This window comes from Sinocyclocheilus grahami, unplaced genomic scaffold (genome assembly GCF_001515645.1).
Source record: "Sinocyclocheilus grahami isolate Dianchi unplaced genomic scaffold, SAMN03320097.WGS_v1.1 scaffold1231.1, whole genome shotgun sequence".
In the NCBI taxonomy this organism is placed as follows: domain Eukaryota; kingdom Metazoa; phylum Chordata; class Actinopteri; order Cypriniformes; family Cyprinidae; genus Sinocyclocheilus; species Sinocyclocheilus grahami.
The window spans coordinates 145,122-156,309 of record NW_015506410.1 but is presented as its reverse complement, the minus strand read 5'-3'; the positions used below and the strand labels follow the sequence as shown (position 1 = coordinate 156,309).

The window sequence follows — 11,188 nt, the reverse complement described above, 5'->3', positions numbered from 1 at the left end:
CGGCTCATTCGGTTCTTGTTGAGTCCTCGGTAATCCTCGGCAAACTTTGACAGTTGGTTGAACCGGCTCATTCGGTTCTTGTTGAGTCCTCAGTAATCCTCGGCAAACTTCGCCACGGCTCATTCGGTTCTTGTTGAGTCCTCAGTAATCCTCGGCAAACTTCGCCACGGCTCATTCGGTTCTTGTTGAGTCCTCGGCAAACTTTGCCACGGCTCATTCGGTTCTTGTTGAGTCCTCGGCAATCCTCGGCAAACTTCGTCACGGCTCATTCGCTTCTTGTCGAGTCTTCGGTAATCCTCGGCAAGCTTCGACAGTTGGTTGAACCGGCTCATTCGGTTCTTGTTGAGTCTTCGGTAATCCTCGGCAAACTTCGCCACGGCTCATTCGGTTCTTGTTGAGTCCTCAGTAATCCTCGGCAAACTTCGCCACGGCTCATTCGGTTCTTGTTGAGTCCTCGGTAATCCTCGGCAAACTTTGACAGTTGGTTGAACCGGCTCATTCGGTTCTTTTTGAGTTATATGTGTTACTTCGGCTGTACATCTTGCGTCATCAACCCTGGAACTAAAGTTCGATTCAGTTTGATTTGTGAACCAGCTCAACCGGTTACTTCCTGAGAACCGGCTCAAAAGAACGATTCGTTCAAGAACCTAACATCACTAATTCCTTTGTTAACTTGACCCACGCCTGATTGACTACGATTTTGGATTCCGATTGTGAATTGTTGGCTGTTAACTTGTGTGTGTGTGTATATATCTTTTGTAAATAAGTTTTGGTAAATTGAGGGATGTAGGGGGTTAGACACCATTTTATTTTGAAACCTCTTTTCACACTGTTTTTGGTTTAGGGAGTCAGGTAAGTTGAAACTGTACTTTTGTTTTCTTTAATTTTGATTAGAGGTCGACCGATTGATTGGCCGATTTTTGGCTTTTTTTTTTTAATTAATCGACATCGGCCGATTGTGTTGCAAATTAGGCCGATTTATAAGCAGGCGCATCTGGGGCCAGCTAAGCATTGTTGCGGAACGCCGGAGAATTTCTCTCTGGCTGCGTGAGAGATGGAGCAACTCACACTCTGCAGCCGCTTCTTGTTCACACACAACTTCAGCTAATGATGGCAGGGCAAAACAGACTGTTTCGAAAGTGTAATTACGTTTTATCCTACTAGAATTGATGCCGGAAATTGCAACAAGTCATTTGCATGTGAAAGTAAAAACACATGCAGTTCAGACGAAACTTCTGGGCTGATTATAACGTGCCCGTTAACTTTCCTCATGAAATGTGTGTGACGGTCCAACAATAGCATCCACAATGTCATCGCTCATGGCCAGTGCACGCTTAAGCAGTTATGAGCAGCAGGCTGTGTAATATGTGTGAATTATTTTATTTTTGTAATCACTTGGCCATTTGATTATAGCAGTGTCCAGGGTTTCCCATACATTGAGTTTTACTTTGTTGAATAAACTGAGCACGGCACGTTTCAAAATTAAAATGCAGCACTGGTGTTTTTATATGAATGTATCTTTGAAAAGAACCGACCGTCTTCAGAAAAGCTTCAATGTCATTTTAATTTCGTCTTTCCTGTAATGCCTGATAAAATAGGGTTTGTGAGCGCAGTGCTTAGTTGATTACAGCTGTTACCAGGGAAACCACTATATCTCCCGCTCCAACAGCGCCTCCTGCTGGCAGAGAACGAATTTGCATTTGCAAGTCTGTGGGAAACACTGGTGTCTGTCAGCAAGCGTAAACAAAAAGCATGCTTCAACCGTTTTGAGAAGGTGCTTAAGTTTTGTGCAATGTATTATTACACTAAATTAGGCTACTACTACTATTACTATCTTGTACCCTGCAATAATCATTTACTCAAACTCACTTTTATGAGATGAAGGAGAAAAAAAGAAAATGTACTCATAAAATCAAAATCATTTATCGGCCATCGGCTGCCCTGATTTCTAAATATCGGCATCGGCCAGTGAAAAACCCATGTCGGTCGACCTCTAATTTTGATTTAAGAAGTGTAGAGTGTTAAAGAATAATTTTTGTTTGTTATTTTGGCCTTGTCTGCCCCTGACCCTAAACCCTTATTTGTAAATAAATTATTGTTATTCAACATCTCTCTGTTATTGAGACTCTCTTCCTTTTCCTGTTACGGCTGACCCTTAGCGGTCGTAACAGAAATTGGGGGCTCGTCTTAAAAAGGAGTTTTTGGAGTTCCCAATTTGAGTTTCGCCATTGCGTGTTAGTAAAATAAAAACTCATGAAATTTGCTTTGTATGTTTTTGTTTGGCTAGTGGTTTTCACTTTAAGGGGGAGGGAATTCGGTAAAATAATGTAAAAAATGTTCACAGATAGAGGTTGAGTTCATTGAGTGCTAATAAACAATATATTATTACTCTTACTCTTCTGTTAATGCGCTGAGCCATCATATTGGGTTCTCAACTCGGGGTTGTTGTGGTTCTTCCAAGTTTCATAGTCATTCCACATTCCAGTTAAAAAAGTCATACTGGTAAAATTCCAGAACTCAGAATTTCTGACTTCTGAGTACAAATCGAATGCAGCATTAGAATACTGTGAATTTGCACATACTGCTCAGCTCAGAAGAAGGCATGTTCGGTGGGTAATGCCTGATAAAATAGGGTTTGTGAGCGCAGTGCTTAGTTGATTACAGCTGTTACCAGGGAAACCACTATATCTCCCGCTCCAACAGCGCCTCCTGCTGGCAGAGAACGAATTTGCATTTGCAAGTCTGTGGGAAACACTGGTGTCTGTCAGCAAGCGTAAACAAAAAGCATGCTTCAACCGTTTTGAGAAGGTGCTTAAGTTTTGTGCAATGTATTATTACACTAAATTAGGCTACTACTACTATTACTATCTTGTACCCTGCAATAATCATTTACTCAAACTCACTTTTATGAGATGAAGGAGAAAAAAAGAAAATGTGCTCATAAAATCAAAATCATTTATCGGCCATCGGCTGCCCTGATTTCTAAATATCGGCATCGGCCAGTGAAAAACCCATGTCAGTCGACCTCTAATTTTGATTTAAGAAGTGTAGAGTGTTAAAGAATAATTTTTGTTTGTTATTTTGGCCTTGTCTGCCCCTGACCCTAAACCCTTATTTGTAAATAAATTATTGTTATTCAACATCTCTCTGTTATTGAGACTCTCTTCCTTTTCCTGTTACGGCTGACCCTTAGCGGTCGTAACAGAAATTGGGGGCTCGTCTTAAAAAGGAGTTTTTGGAGTTCCCAATTTGAGTTTCGCCATTGCGTGTTAGTAAAATAAAAACTCATGAAATTTGCTTTGTATGTTTTTGTTTGGCTAGTGGTTTTCACTTTAAGGGGGAGGGAATTCGGTAAAATAATGTAAAAAATGTTCACAGATAGAGGTTGAGTTCATTGAGTGCTAATAAACAATATATTATTACTCTTACTCTTCTGTTAATGCGCTGAGCCATCATATTGGGTTCTCAACTCGGGGTTGTTGTGGTTCTTCCAAGTTTCATAGTCATTCCACATTCCAGTTAAAAAAGTCATACTGGTAAAATTCCAGAACTCAGAATTTCTGACTTCTGAGTACAAATCGAATGCAGCATTAGAATACTGTGAATTTGCACATACTGCTCAGCTCAGAAGAAGGCATGTTCGGTGGGTCCTATTGACTAACTTGTGTGTACACGCAAATTTGTGCATCATATGTGCATATGAACACTTTTACAAACAAATCATGATTCATCAATAACTTGCGAAGTAAAATGTTTCATCAATTTATGAAAAATTGTAGAAACCGATAACACGCATACGCAGAAGTCAAATTTTTTTCAATCTTTTTGTGATAAGGTCTTCTGTGTGTATGAAGACGAGTAATCCACACAATTTTCTTTGGATGAGAGCCATTGTCTCCACCTACTGGCATAACAATGTAACCTGCAGAGAGTGTCATTTCCCCAACACATCTGGACATGCAAAAAAAAACAAAAAACATTGAGTTGGTAGTGTTTCACTGTTTGTATCACTCTGCTTGTCTAAGTTAATTATAAACTGATGAACTGTATAGCTTGAATGCCTTGAAAGTCACTTTGGATTCTATTTATTTAGAGTGCGTTAGACATGTTGACTTTCAGTATGTTACTCCCATGAGTATAATATCAGATTCCTCACATAATAACACTTTTTATGATGCTAATTGTAATAAGGTGATTCTGGTAGAAGTACAGTTGTGATCGGAGTCCTGTATGTATAGATAAAGAGAATCAAGTTAAACAAATAATACCATATCGCTGTATATTTAAACCATATTTGTTTGAGAAAGTATGTGAACCTGAACGTTGTCCGTTCATATAAAGAGATCATTGAAGTCAGTTGTTTCAATTCATGGGATTAAAATCATGTGATTTTTAGCGCCCCCTGCTCTGTTGAAGAACATGAACCTGGGTTTGGCCATGCCTCTGTCAAAAAAGAAAGTTTAAGTTAACCAGGCTGAAAAAGAGTACAAAACTGATTGTGACGAATTGAATGGAGAACAGTGTGAAGAAACTCAAAACCCCTGTTACTCTTCTTGGGAGTGGTTGTCTAACAAAAATCACTCCAAAAGCAGGTCATGTTGCCCTGAGGGTTCTTTGTGACATCTGCAGGCCATCTGAGGGTTATATTTCTTAATTTATGGAAATATGAATTCTTGGTTACACCAGAAAGTTCTACAGGAGAATGCCCTGAGGCAAGCAGAACAAATTCAGGATTAGTTTTAGTTTGACAAAACCTAAAAAATCCATTCAGGCTTAAAGGAATAGTTTACCAAAAGATATACATTTGCTGAATATTTACTAATCGTCAGGTCATCCAAGATGAAGATGAGTTTGTTTGTTCATCAGAACAGATTTGGAGAAATTTACATCACTTGCTCACCAGTGGATCCTCTGCAGTGAATGGGTGGCGTCAGAATGAGAGTCTAAACGGCTGATAAAAACATCACAATAATCCACAATTAAGTGGATAAATCTAATCAAGCTTAATTTAAGCAAGCTAACAACTGAATCCTGCTTTGATATACAGGCCCCTGTAAGCTTTTTGATGACCAACTCAAAGTCTCTTCCACACACCCGTGTACTCATCCTGTTGGAGCACAGTGTAGTTACTTTATCAAGCCTAATTTGTTGAGCGTGATATGGGATAAAGAAAGACTGACTTGTTCTCTGCGCTGCTGACCGAATCATATTAAATTCCTGACACATGACTGCTTTTTTTAATCTTTATGGTCCTCTGTTATTTTACAAGGTAGCAAGTGAAGAAACTGTTTGTCCTTCTAAATGTTTATATCACATGTACACACAATTATATTTACAGTATATCATGTGATTTTTCTTTACACTTATTATGTATTTGCTGTGCAGGTCCTGTGCTTGGAGAAAAGCCTGGAGGAAATGCTTACAAGAGTCGATGAGTTTGTTGGTATGCTTGATATGGTAAGATTAATGTCTTTGCGTTTACAGAGTTGTGTTTTCTATTTTTTTCCCCCCACCTTCTTTAAAGTTGTTTTAACAAGTTAGTGAAGAAAGTACTCGATGCAAAGCACATTTTTAAATTCAGCATGTATCCAATAAGCAGTGTTGTTATTGTTAGCTAAAATTAAAACTTTTATTAATCATTTAAATAAAATCAAGTGTAAATGTTGCCTAGCCAACTAACTGACACAAAATATGTTTAAGTTGAAGAATTACAATTTAGTGTAATTACTGAACTAAATTTAAAAAAATAAAGCTAAATAGAAATATTAAGAAACTAAAATTCTAAAAAAAATGATTAAAGCACAAATGACTAAAACTTAAACTAAAATTAAAATGAAGACTGGAAATATAAAAATATTTCCATTAAAATGTTAATAAATGCTATAATATATAAATAAAGCAAAAATAAAACTTCCACTACGATCCAATATGAGTTTAAAAATCAAGTTCCCCTGCCTAAAATGAATAGGCAGATATATATTTTAATATATAAAGACCCATTTATATTGTGGAAAAAGGCATGATATTATACAAAAATTAGCTTGCATGTTTTTACTGTACTGAAGCCATAATCTGGAATATTATCTGGGGAAATACCAACCTTTGTATCAAGTATCCCAAATCCACTAGAAGAATAATGGTAGATGCATAAACCTTTCTCTGATTAAAAATTGCAATGTGATGCAGTGCAATGTAAAATGTGATAAAAAAAAGAAAGCTAAAAATAATAAATATATAAAACATGCTTAATAAAAAATCTATTGGAAAATGTTTCTTGCAAGTTAATGTGGAGTAGCAGCCGTAATTTTCCATGATAAAGATTGTTCCATAGCAGCTTTACGGTTAACTTTGACTGCCCTAAAAAACATATTCCCCCTAGAACCCTGTTGTTGCCTCCTTAAACCCCTGCTTTAATAAGCACTGTGGCCATCAGTGTTTAACTGACAAATCTGTAAATAGATGAGTATTCTAGATAACTTTTTATAACATTTTTTTTAATAGATTCGAAACGACACCTCACAGGTGGTCAATGAGAACTTACCACAGATACAAAGAAAATCTGAAGAGATGAGAGAGATTTACCGAAAAATTGACAAATTGGAGGTAATAACTTTAAATGCTGTCTTTAAACCATGGTGATAAATGGACATTTTTGTTGTTGTTGTTTCAAGTGTGCTGTCTGATTCTCAGGCCTTTGTCAAAATGGTTGGAGTCAATGTCAGTGCAATGGAAGAACAAGTAACTCAAGTCGAAGGTGACGTTGGGACCCTCCCAGGCGCCTTCAAAAAGATCTTCCGCACAATGGCCGTACCAGGTTTCTTAAATGTGAGCTCTTTATATATAAAACCCCAATTCCAGAAAAGTTGGGACGTTTTGTGAAATGCCATAAAATCAAGAATGTTATTTGTTCATTCTCTTTATTTACGTAATTGTATTTTGTAAATATAAACAAATTTTGATTTTTGACGGCTTCAACACACTCTGGGACAGAGGCATGTTTAACACTGCCACATCAACTTTCCTTTTAATTACAATTAAAGTTAAATTTTTGTTTGTAAATTTAGTTTGTCCAATTCAAGACTTGAGCTGCTCGGCAGTCTGTGATCGTTGTTCTCTGATTCTCCTTTTCATGACTGGTCATACATGTTCAATAGGAGACAGATCTGCAGGCCAGTCTAGCACATTCACTCTGTGTCTACGAAACCACATTGTTGTAGCACATGCAGAATGAGACCTGGCATTGTCTTGATCTAATAACCATGCACTTCCCATGAAAGATGTCATCTTGATGACAGTATATGTCTTTGTACAATCCCAATATATGCCTAAATGGTACCATCGCACATATGCCAGTCACCCAAGCCATTTGCTCTGCTGCAGCCCCTTACCATGACAGACATTTGCTTTGTCATCTGTCGCTGGTAAAAATCAGGATGGTCCCTTTTGTCTTCGTCCATTTTTCCCAGAAACAAGTTGAAATGTGGACTCATCTGGCCACAGCACACATTTGCACGTCTTTTTGACTATCTGAGATCAGCTCAGGCCCTGTGGCATCACTGTATAGAGTTGATGTAGCCTATTGCTTTCTCCTACAGTAACAGAGATTCAGGTTGCATTAACTGATGCAGCAGCAGACTGTGTTAAGTGACAGCGGTTTTCTCAAGTACTCCCGAGCCCATGTGGCTATACAACACTCTACATTGCGAGTAAATCACTCGCATATGCAACTAAATCTTCACTCTAGGCAACTAAATGTCTAATATTAGCCAATTGCTAATAAATTCTCAGATTTTACTTTCCATTGTGTGAGTTGGGTACTAAGTATAAGTTTAGCACAGTTATATTTTCACTCGCTGAACACTCTTTGACTGAACGCTTCAGAGTTTCACTCTCTGTGCTGTTTTTCAGTTCATCTGAATGGATGTGCAACGCACCTGTTATCGTCCCTGTTTAGATTTCAGCAAATCAGTTTGAGCGAATGCACACAACCTGATTAATATTCATGAATCCAGTAGCTCATTAATTCTTAGTGCATTTTATATTGTTCTTATTAGTAGAATTCGTATCATTATTATCTTATCAGTATTTTTGTTAGTTTTTTTTCCCAATGTTTTATTTTTTTTACAGTAACACTGAATGACCAAAAAAGCACCACCACCAGTCCGAAGTTCAGTTAAAATTACTAATATGCATTCATACATGGTTATCAAGTTTAATTCTAATTACTAAAGTATCATTAAATTATATTGATTATCATATTATAATGCTTGACTGACTGATGTTAAGAGTGTGTGGAAAAAAAATATATATATATAATCAGTCTGGCGAGTAAACTAAAAAATTTACTAGCCAATGGCGATTCAATTGCCAAGGTGTCCGTAGAGGGCTGCTATATTTAACACCGCAGCATGCCGGTTTCTTATGCAATGCCATCTGAGGGCTCAAAGGTCACACACATTCACCTGAGGCTTCCTGTCTTTGCCCTACACGGAAAGAGATTTCTCTGGATTCCCTGAATCTGAATATTATTTTGACACTTTTCTCATGAAATTTGGCACAGAGTGATGAGCCATAATCCAGCTTTGCTTGCAAAGACTGAGATGTTCCTTTTGTAGCCAAAAATGATCCCCTCTCCTATTACCAATTCACCTGCTTACTGTGAACCGTTTCAAAACTGTTTAATTGGGATATTCTATAACCTCTTCACTTTAATTTTGCCTCTGCCCCACCCCCAACTTTTTTGGAGTGTGTTGCAGCCATCAAAATCAAAATTCGCTTATGTTTACAAAATGCATTTAAGTTGGTCTGTGAAAACTTTGGAAATCTTTTCTTTGTGCTTTTGTCAATTCAATAAAAGTTAAAGATAATTAACAAATCACAGATTCTTGATTTTATTGCATTTTACAAAACGTCCCAACTTTTCTGGAGTTGGGGTTGTACAGACGTCTGCCATATTGTTTGGCATACCTTAAAACTGGTAACAAATGTTGACTTCCTCTTCTTTGTCTTCAGAAACCTTCTAGCCCACGAAGGCAATCACAAAGACATCAAGAGCTTCCCAGTGTATTTAGGACAGAAGATTACTTTAAACCTCAGTCTGAGCAGTGAAAGAGAGACTATCCTATTGACGTCATGAAGTACCAACCAAGCCCAGGCTTCTCCAACATCAGCAGTGCTGCCTGCTTTCAAATGCTAACACCTGGGATTGCTAACACAAACATTTCACCGTCACTTTATCTGCAGCTTATTTAAGGAATCCTGATCAAAGCCAACTGTTGTTTTATTAGGCAGTCTAATGGCAGCTAGTTTTATAATCAACAGAAGCTTTGGTTTTAAATAACTTGGTTTTTTTTTTTTTCCTGAAGTGCCTCTCCAGGAAGCCGGACAATGTTTCTTATGAATGGGAAAGCATGCTCGAAAAAGGTCAGAACATCAGTTGAAACGTTTATTTCAATTGCCAAGGTGTCCGTAGAGGGCTGCTATATTTAACACCGCAGCATGCCGGTTTCTTATGCAATGCCATCTGAGGGCTCAAAGGTCACACACATTCACCTGAGGCTTCCTGTCTTTGCCCTACACGGAAAGAGATTTCTCTGGATTCCCTGAATCTGAATATTATTTTGACACTTTTCTCATGAAATTTGGCACAGAGTGATGAGCCATAATCCAGCTTTGCTTGCAAAGACTGAGATGTTCCTTTTGTAGCCAAAAATGATCCCCTCTCCTATTACCAATTCACCTGCTTACTGTGAACCGTTTCAAAACTGTTTAATTGGGATATTCTATAACCTCTTCACTTTAATTTTGCCTCTGCCCCACCCCCAACTTTTTTGGAGTGTGTTGCAGCCATCAAAATCAAAATTCGCTTATGTTTACAAAATGCATTTAAGTTGGTCTGTGAAAACTTTGGAAATCTTTTCTTTGTGCTTTTGTCAATTCAATAAAAGTTAAAGATAATTAACAAATCACAGATTCTTGATTTTATTGCATTTTACAAAACGTCCCAACTTTTCTGGAGTTGGGGTTGTACAGACGTCTGCCATATTGTTTGGCATACCTTAAAACTGGTAACAAATGTTGACTTCCTCTTCTTTGTCTTCAGAAACCTTCTAGCCCACGAAGGCAATCACAAAGACATCAAGAGCTTCCCAGTGTATTTAGGACAGAAGATTACTTTAAACCTCAGTCTGAGCAGTGAAAGAGAGACTATCCTATTGACGTCATGAAGTACCAACCAAGCCCAGGCTTCTCCAACATCAGCAGTGCTGCCTGCTTTCAAATGCTAACACCTGGGATTGCTAACACAAACATTTCACCGTCACTTTATCTGCAGCTTATTTAAGGAATCCTGATCAAAGCCAACTGTTGTTTTATTAGGCAGTCTAATGGCAGCTAGTTTTATAATCAACAGAAGCTTTGGTTTTAAATAACTTGGTTTTTTTTTTTTTCCTGAAGTGCCTCTCCAGGAAGCCGGACAATGTTTCTTATGAATGGGAAAGCATGCTCGAAAAAGGTCAGAACATCAGTTGAAACGTTTATATGATTTTTACTCCAACTTGTATATAGTTTTACAGCTTTATAATTGTTTTGCCCTCAGTCTTTTCTTCCAGTGCTTGAGATCTTTTTGCACTACTTTCACTATTGCTATTTATCACTGATCTTTCTTATTAAGGTCTCAAATTTGGTGTCTGGCACATGTTGACAATGAATTGATGTAACCGGTTTAATCGACTCTGGGTTATGTAGCATTCAGTGCCGCACTCAGCCAAACAATAGCCGCAACAAATATTGTCATGGACCATTTACTTTTATACTTAAATGTCCATGGACTGTTGTGTTATGCTAATTGTTAGATAATTGTGATAATTTGTCTATTTGTAATAAATTTACAAATGTAGCCTATCATAACGCGACTACATTTCATTACTGATCAAAGGTTGTTATTGGTCAGCTGAAGAGTCTGATGGAAGAGTACAATCGTAGTGAGAACTATAAAAAATTACAAACAGGACGATAAAAGAAATCACTTAAGAATAGTTAAGCATTCTTTCATATTATATTGGTTAAAATATTTTATTTAACTCCACATGCTCACACCAAGTACTTTTTCCATGTGTAAGCAAATAGTCTGTTTTACCAGTGAACCACTAGGTCCAGTTTCTCAATACTTGAGTCGGTTTTTCAAACC

The 11,188-nt window shown here is 37.6% G+C and overlaps 1 protein-coding gene across 1 annotated transcript in view; it reads left to right on the top strand.

The window, feature by feature from the left end:
• LOC107568287 (biogenesis of lysosome-related organelles complex 1 subunit 4-like) overlaps window positions 1-9,443 on the top strand; it is a 13,307-nt gene extending 3,864 nt beyond the window's left edge. The window contains exons 2-5 of the mRNA XM_016254219.1: window positions 5,386-5,457; window positions 6,502-6,603; window positions 6,691-6,825; window positions 9,013-9,443. Coding sequence (XP_016109705.1) covers window positions 5,386-5,457; window positions 6,502-6,603; window positions 6,691-6,825; window positions 9,013-9,108 — 405 coding nt within the window. The 3' untranslated portion in view covers window positions 9,109-9,443. The remainder of the gene's footprint in view (window positions 1-5,385; window positions 5,458-6,501; window positions 6,604-6,690; window positions 6,826-9,012) is intronic.
• Window positions 9,444-11,188: the final 1,745 nt, after the last annotated feature.